This window comes from Macaca nemestrina, chromosome 4 (assembly GCF_043159975.1).
Source record: "Macaca nemestrina isolate mMacNem1 chromosome 4, mMacNem.hap1, whole genome shotgun sequence".
Lineage (NCBI taxonomy): Eukaryota > Metazoa > Chordata > Mammalia > Primates > Cercopithecidae > Macaca > Macaca nemestrina.
In genome coordinates, this window is record NC_092128.1 from 55,858,849 (window position 1) to 55,875,320 (window position 16,472).

The 16,472-nt window shown below is 41.3% G+C and overlaps 1 protein-coding gene across 3 annotated transcripts in view; it reads left to right on the plus strand.

The window, feature by feature from the left end:
* Positions 1 to 16,472, plus strand: part of LOC105475347 (solute carrier family 26 member 5) — a 71,979-nt gene that overhangs the window by 19,170 nt on the left and 36,337 nt on the right. For all 3 annotated transcript variants that reach the window (XM_011730523.2, XM_011730527.2, XM_011730524.2), the window contains 5 exons: positions 3,200 to 3,404; positions 3,890 to 4,029; positions 11,273 to 11,383; positions 12,798 to 12,964; positions 13,840 to 14,004. In XM_011730523.2, coding sequence (XP_011728825.1) covers positions 3,253 to 3,404; positions 3,890 to 4,029; positions 11,273 to 11,383; positions 12,798 to 12,964; positions 13,840 to 14,004 — 735 coding nt within the window. In that variant the 5' untranslated portion in view covers positions 3,200 to 3,252. The remainder of the gene's footprint in view (positions 1 to 3,199; positions 3,405 to 3,889; positions 4,030 to 11,272; positions 11,384 to 12,797; positions 12,965 to 13,839; positions 14,005 to 16,472) is intronic.

A 16,472-nucleotide genomic window follows, 5' to 3' on the forward strand; every position in this document is an offset into this window, starting at 1 on the left:
CTGTGGGGTAACAGGAAAATCAATGGTAAAACTGAGTTTCTGCAGCAGGAGAAAAACCAGAGTCTGATTCTTATTAAACCTTCCTCAGGTCTACCAGTTCCTTTTCTCTTCGAGTGGCCACATGAAGGAAGAAATTACCTTTCTGAAGTAGGACAAAAGAAGACTAAGAAGATGATGCCTACAAAGAATAATAATAAAAGTTTAAAGCAGATGTAATCTATAAGATGAAAGATTAGACAGGAAGCATGGCATGCATTATCAATAATCATAACATATCCATTCAAAGATTTCATTCACCCCCCAGTTACTCAGCACCTGCTAGGATACAAGTGCTGAGATAGGTCCTGGGAATTCAGAGTATGATATTGTCTCAAGGAATTTACAGTCTAGAAGAGTAGATTAATGATTCTATTAGAATAGAAGAATGGAAGAGTATACAAAGTAATATGCATAGGCCCATTTCATAAAGGATTGTAAGTGAGGGGAGACTTCACAGAGAAGCAGAAGACAGAACAAGGGTTTGGAAGATAGAATGATCAGGCTGTGGGGAAAATGGAAGGAGTGAAGGGAAAGAAACAACATCTCTTATTAGAATGAATTGAAACTCTAGATGGGCACAGAGGCATAAAGCAGCATGGTATGTTGCCTGGATGACAAATGGTTTTATAATGATGTCATGTAATGATCTGGAGGAGTTAGGGCAGGTGGAAGCCAGTGGTAGGGTTTTGATGTGTTGAACTCCACTCACACATCATCCCAGTCATCCTTGTATTTTGATGAGTTCCTAGAGTGGCCCTAAAGAGCTGGATGAGAGGTGGCCAACCCACCTTGCTAGTCTGAAACAAAAAATGTATAATCTTTATTTCTCGGGTTCTGCAATATTCTCTTTCTCCAGATTTACCATTTCTTAGTTCATATGAGCTGCTATAACAAAATGCTACAGACAGAAATTTCGAAACAATAGAAATTTATTTCTCACAGTTCTGGAGTCTGGGAAGTCCAGGAACAAGGCACCAGCTGGTAAGGGCCAGGTGTCTCTGCTTCCAAGATGTTGTCTTATTGCATCATCCTCTGGAGAGGAGGAACACTGTATCCTCACATGGCGGAAGGGACAGAAGGGATGAAAGGGGGTGAGCCCCCTCTGCTAAGTCTTTTTATAACTTAATCCCATTCGTGAGTGTTCTGGAGCCCACATGATCAATCAGTTCCTAAGGACCACACCTCATAATACTGTTGTATTGGGGGTTAAGTTTCAACTTGAATTTGAAAGAGACAAAAACAGTCAAACCGTAACATTTTAATATCATCCTTAATAGTAATTGGTTGCATTTGCTCCCATAATTTTTTTTATAGGCTCTTGAATTTTCAACCTCTTTCAACATAGGTATTTATTTTGCATAATATTTTGTGGTAGATCATACACAACCCTGATTTCAATTTGTTTTGTTTTGTTTGAGATAGAGTTTCGCTCTCATCACCCAGGCTGGAGTGCAATGGTGCAATCTCAGCTCATTGCAACCTCTGCCTCCCAGGTTCAAGTGATTTTCCTGTCTCAGCCTCTCAGGTATCTGGGATTACAGGCATGTGCCACCACTCTCAGCTAATTTTTTTTTTTTTTTTTTTTTTTTTTTTTTTTTTCCCCCAGTAGAGGCAGGTTTTCTCCATGTTGGCCAGGCTGGTCTTGAACTCCTGACCTCAGGTGATCCACCCACCTCGGCCTCCCAAAGGGCTGGGATTACAGGTGTGAGCTACTATACCCAGCCTTGATTTAAATTTGAATGTGATTTTATTTTGATGAAAACCTGAGTTTTCACTGTGAAGGAGTTGTATTGACCAACATTAATAGCCCTCACAATTCCACAGTCACCACACAAGCACTTAACCATGCGTTCACGTTAACCTCTGCCTGCTCTGCCATTAACTTCCTTCAGTTGGGAACACTGGCTTTAGTTGTTGTGCTTTTAATATTTTATTATGAGGTATGTAGTTCGAATGTACAGACAAGTACAAACAATCATGTAACAAGCACCAGTTTACTTACTAAGCAGCATAATAAAATCTTCATATTTTGCTGTCTTTGTGCCAGTTCTTTTTTTATAAACTAAAACATTGCAGATACAGTTAGTAGAAGTCCTCTATTATCCCTTCTTAGTCTCATTTCCCTCTCTCTAGAGGTGAAACCAACCTGATCTCAGTGTTTATTGTTGTCAAGAGTGGTTTTATACTTTTACTACAAATATATGTAATAACATATACTATTATTTTGTTTTTAAACTTTAAATAATTGAATCCTCTCAGTATTCATCTGTGCCTTACATTTTTGTTGAACATTGTCTCTGAGATTTGTTGATGACACATATAGATGTAGTGTGTTTCTTTTAATTACTATATAGAATTAAATTTATGAATATACCAAAATGTATTTTTTACTACATACAAGTAGACATTTAGATTTTTTCCAATGTTTCACTGTTATAAGGCTGCAGAAAACATTCTTGTACACATCTCCATATGCACAAATATGTTGTATTTTTATTCTTTAATCATTTCTTTTACTCATATAAGTAGTATCACTATGTAGCAATGAAAAAAACTATCAGTCATTCTAATAATCAAAAACATGACAATGTAATCAACTTCAAAACAATATTAGAATAGTGTGCTGATGTTTTAACTTATTGCCTTTCACAAAGGTCACCAGCAACTTCCCTCAAACAGACATATAAGCCTCAGCCCTGAACCATGGAATAATTTAAAGAGTAATCAACCATAAATATAGAATTGGAAGAGAGGCTAATATAGCTTTAAGAAACATTGAGTCAATTTAAGGACTGATCGTACACTTTTTTTCTATTTCCTTGACATATAGCTGGTCAAAATTGACCTGATTTGCAATTCCTCTTATGTGGACCTAGAGGCAACTGACTGTAGTATTTAGCCATTGCACTTAATATGAGCTTTTGTTAAAAGTACACACATTAACCATTTATTGCCCTGGGAGGGAATAAGTCACTTTTTTTTTTTATTGATTTTGATTTCATTAATTACTGCCTCCTATATACAGATCAATCCATTAGGTCCTCTGGGGTGTCCAAAGAAAGCCTCAGAAGAGCTTGGAACACCACAAAGAAGAGATGCTTAGGAAAAGTCATCAGTAGGATTTTGGCATGTAAAATGGATTTTTTCTTTTTTCCCCTAGTAACACTCAGGAAATGCTTGTCTCCTGCTATTAATGAATGATTTCAGAGTACTATGGATCATGCTGAAGAAAATGAAATCCTTGCAGCAACGCAGAGGTACTATGTGGAAAGGCCTATCTTTAGTCATCCGGTCCTCCAGGAAAGACTACACACTAAGGACAAGGTTCCAGATTCCATTGCGGATAAGCTGAAACAGGCATTCACGTATGTTGCATTTTAACCTGTTTCTGTTATTGTATCATTTAGTTATGAGAGGCGCAAGGTCAGATGTGTAAAGAAAATCTGTTTGGTGAAGTGGAGAAAAAAATGAATGCTGAGCCATCATGGTTTGCAAAGCTGTTCACGAGGTTCAGTCAGTGTTAGATATCTGTACACAGGCTTCATCATGAATTTCACCATATTTATTGAATTCCTACTATGCCTTTTGTCTGTGTAAATGTTAACATAACCAGCACGCTTTCTAATTCTCCACCCACCTTCAAAATACCTTTTGTGTCCCAGGAATATTCCAGCCACTCTCTTTTTTTCCCCACCCCTGACTCCTACCCTGTCTGGCAACATCCTGAATCACCAAGTGGAAATTTTTCCAGATTGCTCCTGGGAATAAGGAATGGAAAGTGCTTTGGTTTGAATTCTACAGAGATGTTTCTCATTTATAACTTTATCTCTGTCTGTCTTTGTCCTTTCAGATGTACTCCAAAAAAAATAAGAAATATCATTTATATGTTCCTACCCATAACTAAATGGCTGCCAGCATACAAATTCAAGGAATATGTGTTGGGTGACTTGGTCTCAGGCATAAGCACAGGGGTGCTTCAGCTTCCTCAAGGTTAGTAGATCTTTCTTTCCCCCCTCGCTGTCCTCAAACAAATGCTTGACCTTCTGTTTATTTCATCATGATTGCAAATTCATAATTTTTATCATATCTTTCTAGTAACCTTTACCTGTCTAAAGGTATTCTTCAGAAACATGTAATCCTTAAACCTATAATCTCAGCACTTTGGAAGGCCAAGGTGGGAGGATCACTTGAGACTGGGAGTTGGAGAACAGCCTGGGCAACAAAGTGAGACACTGTCTCTACCTTTGAAAAAACAAACAAAAACAAAAAACACAGCTGGGCATGCCTGTAGTCTCAGCTACTTTAGAGGCTGACACAGGAGGAGCATTTGAGCCCTGAAGTTCAAGGCTGTGAGGAGCTCTGATCATACTACTTCACTCCAGCCTGGGAGACAGAGTGAGACCCTGTCTCCAAAAGAAAGCTCCAGGGATATTAATAGTAGAAAATGGTGATACTGTTTTGCAGATCAGTACATTGGTCGGGCATTATCTTGCCACTTGCTAAGTCAGTCACTCAAGAAACATTTTGTTGTTATGGTTGTTTTGAAGGTTTGTGGCTTCTGAGTCCATATTCTAATTACAAGGGACCATGATATGCTAAATTCCTGTAGTATATTGCAGCAACCCTGTGATTTTATGTGTCATATAAGAACTTAAGAAAATATTCATTAACTTATTCATTAATTTATTCATGTATTCTAAATAGTACATGTTTATTAGGCACCTACCTGGCTCACTGTCCTCATGGAGCTCACTAACCATCTAATCAAGGCATGAGATGCTAAGCAGAAAAAAGCACATAGAAAAATTTTAATTACAATGATAAGCACAATGAAGGAAAAGATAAGGTATTGTGAAATAAAAATAGTGGATCTAGGGCTGGCTGTGGTGGCTCACGCCTGTAATCCCAGCACTTTGGAAGGCTGAGGTGGGTGGATCACCTGAGGTAAGGAGTTCAAGATCAGTCTGGCCAACATGGTGAAACCCCATCTGTACTAAAAATATAAAAATTAGCTGTGCATGGTGGCATGTGCCTATAGTCTCAGCTACTCAGGAGGCTGAGGCAGGAGAATTGCTTGAACCTGGGAGGTAGAGGTTGCAGTAAGCTGAGATTGTGCTACTATACTCCAGCCTGGGCAACAGAGCAAGACTCCATTGGGAAAAAAAAAAAAAAAAAAAAAGAATAGTGGATTCAGGAAATGAGGTTTGAGCTGAGACCTGACTCAGGTCAAGAATAAGAGAAAATGCATTTCAGGCAGAAGGAATAGCATGTGTGAAGGCACTGAGCAGGAAAAGAATTGGGTGTGGGACAAAGAATGAATGGAAAAGCATTGTTCTAGGAGTGTGAGGGAGCAGGGGGCAGTGGCAGGTGAGGTGGGCACAGGCAGGCCTGCAGAGTCTTCTTAGGCCATTTTTGGGTTTCATTCTGAGTGCAGTGAAAAGCTATCAGCATTACTTTTTATTTAGGTTTTCTTTGTGCATAAGTCTTCTCACACTGCTAATAAAAACATACCTGAGACTTGGCAATTTATAAAGAAAAAGAGGTTTAATGAACTCACAGTTCCATGTGGCTGGGGAGGCCTCACAATCATGGCAGAGGGCAAATGAGCAAAGTCACATCTTACATGGTGGCAGGCAAGAGAGAGCTTGTGTAGGGAACTGCCCTTTATAAAATAATCAGGTCTCATGAGACTTACTATCATGAGAACGGCAAGGGAAAGACCCACTCCCATGATTCAGTTACCTCCCACTGGGTCCCTCTCACAACACATGGGAATTATGGGAGCTACAATTCAAGAAGAGATTTGGGTAGGGACACAGCCAAACCATATCACTCTGTAAGAGGTCACTGAAGACTGCCGTGGGGGGAATGGATTTGGGTAGTGGGAGGGGTACCAGAATGGATGTGAGGAGACCAGGTAGAGGTGACAGCAGCTCATGGTAGGCAAAGGTGATAATGGCTTGAACACCTCTAGGTCAGCTGTCCAAAAATCAATTCCCTTGTAGCCAGTTTCCAAAAAATTGTCAAAAAAAATCACTTCCCCTAATGAGCAATTGGCTTTGTTTTTAATTTTCCAAGTGACTGATTTACCATATTTATTAAATCTGTTATACAAAATCTTGCAGATTTGGGACAGATTCCCACAATCATTTTGGTGCCATCACCCCAAGAATAGATAAATGGACAGATTCAAAGGCAGAGGCAAGGGCAGGGTGAGAAGCAGATAAGGGCTCAGTATCCAAAACAGGAAGCAGAAGTCAAACTGACATTCAGTCAAGCTGGACTGACGGAGCTGCAGGAATGTCTGCCGGCAACCACGCAAGCTCACACTCGAAGAACTCCTCAGGATTCTGCCTAGTTGAATTTTCACCGTCATTCTGCAAACTTATCTTCAACCAGCTGACCTTCTTCCATCTCGAACTAGAATGCTGGCTGTAAGAATGGAAAGAATTGGAAAGACATATATTTTGTAGGTGAGATCAGCAAAACTGGCTGCTGGATTAACTTAGAAAGAAGGAGGAGGGCGTGTCAACAATAACTTTAAGACAACTGGGCTTATGGGTTGGATGTGTGGAGATGGTGAAGAAGAGGGATGGTCAAGAATGACTTCCAGGTTGCGGTTTCAAACACCTGAGGGATGGAGGTGTCAATTGCAGACATAATAAAGATGACAGGACTGGGTATGGTGGCTCATGCCTGTAATCCCAACACTGGGAGGCCGAGGTGGGTGGATAACCTGAGGTCAGGGGTTCAAGACTGACCAACATGGTGAAACTCCATCTCTACTAAAAATACAAAATAAGTCAGGCATAGTGGCACACACCTGTAGTCCCAGCTACTTGGGAGGCTGAGGCAGGAGAATCGCTTGAACCTGGGAGACGGAGGTTGCAGTGAGCTGAGATTGTGCCAGTGCACTCCAGCTTGGGTGTCAAGGGCAAAACTCCATCTCAAAACATAAAAAATAATAAAAAAGATGACAGGAATAGGATTGAAGAGTAAGTCTGATTATGTTAAATTTGAGATGCTTGTGAGATAGACAAGTAGATATTTCATGTTTGTATTTAATATATGATGAGCCCAAAAGAGAGGGAGGGGCTAGAGATATCAAGTGTGGAATCTTTGACCTATAGAAAGCATTTAAACCATGGCAATAGACCACGGCACCTAGGGAGAGAATGTGGAGTGAAAAGAGAAGGGAGCTAAGATCAAGCTCTGTCCAACATTAAAGACCCAATACAGAAGGAGGAAACAGCAGAAGAAATAGAAAAGTATCTGGAAAGGAAAACTAGGAGTGTATATTATTACAGAAAGGAAGAAATTATTTCAAATCAGGGAATGATTCAGTAGGTGGAACACTGCTGAGATACACAGATCATCCCACAATCAAATTTGCATTGGAAAGGTATTTTTCTGCTCATTATTAATGAAGATAGATAAGTATGAAAAACAATATAGCAAAGATAGAGGTCTAAAAGGAAGTAAATACATTTCTTGTGATTGATAAATAATTTAAATTACCAAAAAATTTTGTGTTAAGCATGTCAGAGTGAAAGTATGCTCTTATCTCGAATTGTCTTAAAAATTCCTCTAAAATGACGATGAAAGGGGAAATGGTATAAGCTAGCAAGGAGGAAGAGCATGAGAGAGCAGACACAGTGGAACAGGAGAAATGTATATATGGCAAGCAGATGGACAAGTGGCAGCTGAATCATTAGAGTAGAGAAGCTTAAATGTAGGTACGTACACTACAAAACACTGGGAAATTGGAGGCTCCAAGTATTGTGAAAGCTGTAAGTCAGGCAGAAGGCTAAAAGCAAGGGAACTAGTTCAAAATCTTTGCAATCAGTAGCATCAATACACTCAGGTCCCCACATCTACATGATGCAGTGGATGGTAGGATAAAAATACCAAGAGATGTCAGGAAAGTTACCTAAAAGTCTGCACACTGAACTGTGAGTCAACAAAGTCTGTTCCCTTGCTCTACTTTGTTTGCTTCAAAGTGCCTGCAAAAAATCGTATAGCCCAAAGCAGATGGTGACCTATAAAAGACCCATAGTGACAAATAGAGGTCCCCCAGTAAAGATGCTGGCTGGCCACCCAGTTTTCTTACAATAAGGCCCATCAGTAAACAGAGAGCCAATACACATGAAGCTTCAAGAAAGAGACCAAACCATTCAAAAAAGAATTCATAAGGAACAGAAATAACAGGGCAAAATAAAAAACTTTATAGTATCCTAACAAAAACACATTGAGTCTCTGAAACAAAAACAGGATGCTATTTTGAAAAGAGCATTCAGAGAACAAGAAAGAGCTCATAGAAATCAAAAATGTGATAGCTGGAATAAATATTTAGTCAGGGTTGGAAGACAAAGTAGAGGAAATCTGGAAGTAGAAGAAAAAGACAGTAAGAGAGAAAACATAAGAAGACCAGAGGATCAAGCCTGATGTCCCATCATACATCTAATAGGACTTCCAGAAAGAAAGAAGAGAGTAAACAGAAGGAAGAAATGATCAAAGAGTAATCCCCAGGGCTGAAATACATGTGTTTTCAGACTGAGAGGAATCATAAAATACCCAGCAGAATAAATGAAAAATAAAACAAGGCACACCATAGTAAAATATAGAATACCAGGAATCAATAGAGGATCTCAAACTAGAAAGAAAAAAAGTCACATAATGAAAAGCTGAAAAAGTAAACATAATGGAAAATTAAGTTTGCATCTAAAATGGATAAATTGAGAAATCATGATACAAACATATTTAGAACAGTGTTTCTCAACTTCATGCCATTTACCCTGTTTGTTTTTGGGGGCCTGTCTTGTGCAGTGTAGGGTGTTTAGCAGTACCCCTGGCCTTCACCCACTAGATGCCAGTAATACTCACCCCCTCCCCCATCATCATAATCAAAAATGTCTCCAGACATCCCCAAATGTCTCCTGCCAGAAGTGGGGGTGGGGGAGCACTCTCCTTTGAGAATGCTGATTTAGGAAAATGGAGGTAAATAGAGAAAAACAGCTCCACGAGTTGGAAGTCATTGGCTCTGAGGAGCAAAACCTGGAGGAAGAGGGGTAAACAGAAAAGAGCTGGCTTTTCCAGAGAGCCTTTGCTGCTTGGCTTTTTAAATCGTATGCATGCATTTCTTTGCTAGAAATAAATTTTGTTAACAACATTCAAGTGACCGTGTTATTATACATGAAGTTAGGATGCTTTCCCAACTCTTGTTTTGCTAAAGCTGTCTCCTCCACAGCGTAACAGTGCATTAAATGAGTTTTTTAGTTGTCCCAGAAATTTGGCTGAGCCCCCAAAGCTGAGAACAAAGAGTGCTTATTGCCTATACATTTGGAAGAGGGATGCCAGTCAATCTATCCCGAACTATGAATGAATGACCCAGGCTCTCTTGAGTGTGTCACTTTTAACAGAATATATGAGGGAATGAGAAGACTGACTTGGAATGAGAATTTTCCAGGGAGAGGTTAAAACCCTATCCATTTCCCCTCCACCTGTAGTCAAGTAAGGAAGGACTGCAAGAAAGCTACTCAGAGCGCTGAGCCCCACCCCTGGAGTTTGTGGAGACTGCTGCCTAATTCTTGCATGAAAAAGTCCGGCTGCTCTAAAAAATAAAGTTTTTAAAAAACTTTCAAGTGAACCTGCACGTGGATGTTTATAGCAGCTTTATTCATAATTGCCAAACCTTGGAAGCAATCAAGATGGCCTTCAGTAGATGAATGGGTAAACTGTGGTACATCCAAACAATGAAATATTCAGTGTTAAAAAGGAATGAGATATCAAGCCATGAAAAGACATAAAGGAACCTTAAATGCATATTACTTCGTGAAAGAAGTCAACCTGATGTAGCTTAATACTGTATGATCCCAATTGAACGACATTCTAAAGAAGGCCAAACTGACCAGGCACAGTGACTCATGCCTGTAATCCCAGCACTTTGGGAGGCTGAGGTGGGCACATTGCCTGAGCCTAGGAGTTCAAGACCAGCCTGGAAAACATGGGGAAACTCGGTCTCTACAGAAATTAGCCAGGTGTGATGATGCACACCTGTAGTCTCAACTACTAGGGAGGCTGAGGTGGGAGGATTGCTTGAGACTGGGAGGTTGTGGCTGCAGTGAGCCGTGAACATGCCCCCGCACACCAGCCTGGGTGACAGAGCAAGACTGTCTTTAAAAAGACAGTAAAAAGATCATTAGTTTCCAGGGGATGGGGGGAGGGAAGGATGAATAGGCCACAGAGAATTTCTAACCAGTGAAACTACTTTATATCATACTATCATGGTGGCTACCTGTCATTGTACATTTGCATAGATTGTACCACACCAAGAGTAAACCTAATGTAAACTGTGGACTTTGGGTGATAATGATAGGTCAGTGTGGGTTCATCACTCGTAACAGATGTGCCCCTCTGGAGGGGGATGTTGATAGTGGGGGAGGCTGTGCATACATAAGGGCACGGGATATATGGAAAACCTCTGTATCTTTTGCTCAATTTGCTGTGAACCTAAACTGCTCTAAAAAGTCTATTTTAAAAAAAATGTGTCAAGGATGATGTGAACTGCCTAGGACAGCAGAGTGAGGGAAAGAGTCCTCCAGAGGGTGTGACCTGCACTTCCAAAGTTTCTTGGGAGTTAAATGCCAAGCTTTCCCATTGGATAACTGGGCATCCTGAAAGGTAACGAGGCTTGGCTCATTTGATAGGTACCTGCCCAAGAAGACTGCCTACAGGATGAGCATACGCCAGCCGAAATTACCTGGAAAGCCGTACCTTCTGATAAGAGTTGGAGGGAGGATATCTAAGAGTCAGGAGGAAGGAGCATTACATAGTTAGGGCATAGTAACTGGGAGTCCTTTATTGCAAAGGGGTCTCCAGAGAACCCACAAAATCACCCCATTGGAGAAAGAGCTCGCATTTGTGCATCAACACCAAATTACGATGGCACCCACTAAGATAAGACTTTTTTCTGCTTTTATCTAATTTGTGAAAGAATAAAGCAGAAAAAAAAAATCACCCACTGGCAAAAAGGAGATGACAATGGAAACTGTCTCAACCTGGACTCTGTCAGCACCAAGGTAAGATGATGTGCAGGATTGGGGTAGGGTAGGTTGCAGCTTAAATTAAGATGGGCTTCACTCGTTCATCAGAAATAAAGAACCAAGAGAAAAACACATGTAACCCCTCTGTCTTCTAATGATCTCCCATTTCTGTTCGGTTTTTAATCCCACAGGCTTAGCCTTTGCAATGCTGGCAGCTGTGCCTCCGATATTCGGCCTGTACTCTTCATTTTATCCTGTTATCATGTATTGTTTTTTTGGAACCTCCAGACACATATCAATAGGTAAAAGCTTATACTTGATATTCTACTACCTTCCCTTGTGTATTTCCAGCCTTTGCAATGTGCCAAGGAAATAGCATGGTCATTATTAAAAATTGTCTTAATAACAACTTTTGTTACTGCATGCACGACAGGTGCTTTAAAAACCTACACTCGGCCAGGTGTGGTGGCTCACCCCTGTAATCCCTGCACTCTGGGAGGCCGAGGCGGGCAGATTGCCTGAGGTCAGAAGTTTGAGACCAGCCAGACCAACATGGTGAAACCCCATCTCTTTGTAAAAATATAAATATTAGCCAGGCTTGGTGACGGGTGCCTGTAATCCCAGCTGCTCGGGAGGCTGAGGCAGGAGAATTGCTTCAACCCGGGAGGCAGAGGTTGCAGTGAGCTGAGATCGCACCACTGCACTCCAGCCTGGGCAACAGAACAAGACTCCGTCTCAAAAAAAAAAAAAAAAAAAAAACTACACGCCTCCCAAGATTTCTAGAACTTACAACTTTCTTATAATCTTGGAATAATAAAAAAGACAATTTTCTTGTGTAAAAGGGCAATTGTTGAAATCTGTGAAATGAGATAAATGCTTCATTTCATAATGTAATTTGCCAGCATCTGGTTTTTATTTTTATACTAATGGTAGTATTTCAAGTTCCTAATCGCTCTTCATGTATTTCATTTTTGTCGTATTTGGGGCTCTGAATTGTACATATTTTCAGTTTATCAGAGGCATATGGATTTCATAATAGTCCTGGTATTGCATAAGGCTACCACCTAGCACACACACACTTTCCAGATATCTACTGTTTGGTAACAAATACCCTCAAAATGTAGCAGCTTTACAACAACAATCATGTTTGTATCTTCCATAGTGCCTACAGGTCAGGACTTGGGAAGGCCTGGTCTGGATAATTCTTCCTCTCTCCCTTTTTCCTCCCCCTCTTCCCTCTTCCCTGCCTTCCTTTCTCCATGCAGTCCCAGGAATTCTCCACTTGGCCTAGTTGGAGCTTTCTTACACATGGTGACTTGGCTTCAGCAGAAGGTGGAAGTTGCAGCCCTTTTATTACCAAGCCTCGGAAGTCACACAGCTTCACTTCTGCATTCTTTTGTTTACTAACAAGTCAAAGCCAACCCAGATTCAAGGAGAAATTAGACTCCACCTCTTGATGGGGAAATATCAAGAAGAGTAGGTGGATGGAAGATATTGCTATGTCTATTTTTGGAAAATACAGTCTGCATGCACACACACACGGTTGCTCACACACCAGAGGCAGGACACTAAAGAAGGGAGCATAGCCTTCTTTCAAGCATGACTTCTTGACCTCAACTTTGTCTCTTGGTGTACTGGCAAAAACCCTATCAGATACTCTGAATTAGATAGTGTCCTTGAACCCTGAACAGGGATCTTCATGCTTCATTATTTCAGGTCCTTTTGCTGTTATTAGCCTGATGATTGGTGGTGTGGCTGTTCGATTAGTACCAGATGATATAGTCATTCCAGGAGGAGTAAATGCAACCAATGGCACAGAGGCCAGAGATGCCTTGAGAGTGAAAGTCGCCATGTCTGTGACCTTACTTTCAGGAATCATTCAGGTAAGGCTCAAAGATGGGGAAATGGACTGTCTCATTTGTTAACCTAACAGGTATCTATTGAGAGCTCTTAGCTAGTCTTCCTACACGGTGGGCGGGGTCTGCTGGAGAAACCCCAAAGCTCCGGGAGTAACTGCAGACCAACTGCATGCCTTATTCACAACTATGAGTGACCAGCAAGCAAGCTTCAGGTGGATGCTTTAAAGATCCCAAAAGCAAGACAAGTTTGACACAGCAGGATTGATTAGTGCTGGGAGAGGGTATTCCTCTCTGCTTGGAGGGAACAGCCAATGATCATGATCATGCACTTTAGTCTACATGATGAAGCATGCCCCCAGCTCCATGAGAGACAGGGAAGGCATTAGTGTGGCCAGTGCACTGTGGGACACCAAGCCACTCCAGACTTTCCTCTGTTTTCTGTATAACCAGTGATTGATTTGTTAGCTACTTACCCACTTCATGTACAAGTTTGCAGTATTAGAAAATGGTTCAGAGGCTGGGCGCAGTGGCTCACACCTTTAATCCCAGCACTTTGAGAGGCTGAGGCAGGTGGATCACAAGGTCAGGAGTTCAAGACCAGCCTGGCCAACATAGTGAAACCCCGTCTCTACTAAAAATACAAAAATTAGCTGGGTGTGGTGGCATGCACCTGTAGTCCCAGCTACTCAGGAGCCTGAGGCAGGAGAATCACTTGAACCCGGGAGGCGGAGGTTGCAGTGAGCCGAGACCGTGCCACTGCCTGGGTGACACAGCGAGACTCCATCTCAAAAAAAAAAAAAAAGAAAATGGTCAAGAAAGAACTTGTATATTTGCTGTGGGTCTTAACTTCCTGACCTATCATGTGATTCATTTGTTTCTTTGTCATTTAAAAAAAATAGTTTTGCCTAGGTGTCTGTAGGTTTGGATTTGTGGCCATATATCTCACAGAGCCTCTGGTCCGTGGGTTTACCACTGCAGCAGCTGTGCATGTCTTCACCTCCATGTTAAAATATCTGTTTGGAGTTAAAACAAAGCGGTACAGTGGAATCTTTTCAGTGGTGTATGTAAGTAAGCAACTCCCAGACATTCTGGTACTTGTTTTTTCTTCTTTATTTCCCCCACTTCTCTTCTGTATCTCTTTTTACTTTCAAGACTAATTTTTCTTTTTCTCCAGTAATTTCCATAAAAAAGGAAAAATTCATTTATTCTAAGGTTTTCTGAAAAGAGTGTTACAAAGAGGACTAAACCTTAAAATCTCTATTATTAATATGTGATACTGCCCACTTCACAAGGAATTTTTCGCTAGGTCTTTATTTGGTGACTACACCATCACTCTAATTAGGTGAAGAGAGAGCTTTTTCTTACAACCAAATCATAGTCTTTTTGGAAACTAACAAATAATTTAAAGGCATGAGGGGAGAACATCTCTCTCTCTCTCAAAAACTGCTAATTCAGGCCGGGCGGGGTGGCTCACGCCTGTAATCCCAGCACTTTGGGAGGCCGAGATGGGCAGATCACGAGGTCAGGAGATCGAGACCATCCTGGCTAACACGGTGAAACCCCATCACTACTAAAAATACAAAAAAATTAGCTGGTGTTATGGCAGGCGCCTGTGGTCCCAGCTACTCAGGAGGCTGAGGCAGGAGAATGGCATGAACCTAGGAGGCGGAGCTTGTAGTGAGCCGAGATCGTGCCACTGCACTCCATCCTGGGCGACAGAGTGAGACTCCGTCTCAAAAAAAAAACCAACTGCTAATTCAAACCGGCAAAAAAAAATAAGGCTGTAAAAGATTTAACTAACATAAATCTTTTAGTTACATAGACCCCTTACCAAACTCAGAGAAAATATAAATTATTTGCAAGCACTTAAGGAACAATGGTACTAACTGATCATGTTGAAATTGATCATGTGAAACTGATCACCAATTCTAAAAATTCACTGTTTTTTCACACAGTGCAATATAATTAAAAATCAAAAACTAAACATAGCTTTAAAACTCCCACATATTTAGAAACCAAAAAACATTTCTAAATGACCCATGAATAAAGAGGGAATTAGGAAATAATGAGCATTAATTGATAGAAGTACTACATATCAAAACCTCTGAGATGCTGTTAAAGCTGTCCTTGGAAAGAGGCCTGTAGTCTTTGTAGGTATTTATGTGCTAGGCACTGGGTGCCAAGATGCAGCTGTGAGCTGAGAAGATACAGGCCTTTCCCTCTGGAACTTTCAGTCCAGTGGGAAGATAGTAAACCTTTAATTGCATACATGTGTAATCAATTACAATTTGTGTTGCGTGCTATGAAGGAGAAGTACCAGCTGCTCTGAAAGTTAAATAGGGAGACCTTGAGATTAGGGGTCTAGGAAAGGCACTTTGAGGAAGTGACATTTAGATTGAGTCATTGGCCGGGCACGGTGGCTCAAGCCTGTAATCCCAGCACTTTAGGAGGCCGAGACGGGCGGATCACGAGTTCAGGAGATCGAGACCATCCTGGCTAACACGGTGAAACCCCGTCTCTACTAAAATACAAAAAAAAAATTAGCCGGGCGAGGTGGCGGGCGCCTGTACTCCCAGCTACTCGGGAGGCTGAGGCAGGAGAATGGCGTGAACCCGGGAGGCGGGGCTTGCAGTGAGCTGAGATCCAGCCACTGCACTCCAGCCTGGGCAACAGAGCCAGACTCCGTCTCAAAAAAAAAAAAAAAAAAAAAAAAGATTGAGTCATTGACTGGTTAAATGGAATCAGACTTTAGGAATATTCTCTAAATAACAAAATTCTTAGTCTCCCGTAATAGCTGTTACCGTACTTCTTACTCTGAGACTTCTCGAAATGCCTTGTCACAAAGGAAATAAACATACTGAGTACTCTAGGCATCGATAGGAAAGGGTGCATGGCCTGGGCTGAGCAGGAAGTCTACTTTATTGGGTTTCAAATGAGAATTGACTATATTTGAGGTGCCCGGTTGGTAACCCTGGGATATAATTAAGTGGATTTCTTCTCTAGTTCTCCTGGGTTCCTTTCCCAGACATCAGCACTCTTGACTTCAAAGTCCTGCTAACAATACTTTCTCCTTCTTTGAGCTCCTAAAAGCTTTTCTATGTATTTACCTTTGGAGTACTTTGCTATCAACCCTTAATTCTTTCCAAGTGCTCAGGACTCAGCTTCAGGGTTCCTTTTCTGAATTTAATATTACATTGAGACATCAGCATATGATAAGAATAATTGTTTGATAGGAATAACTATAAGGCTGGGTGCAGTGGCTCACACCTGTAATCCCAGCACTTTGGGAGGCCGAGGTGGGCGGATGACTTGAGGTCAGGAGTTCGAGACCAGCCTGACCAACATGTTGAAACCCCATGTCTACTAAAAATACAAAAATTAACTGGGCGTGGCAGCAGGCACCGATAATCCCAGCTACTCAGGAGGCTGAGGCAGGAGAATCACTTGAACTTGGGAGGCAGAGGTTGCAGTGAGCCAAAATCATGCCACTGCACTCCAGCCTGGGCAGCAGAGCAAGACTGTGTCTCCAAAA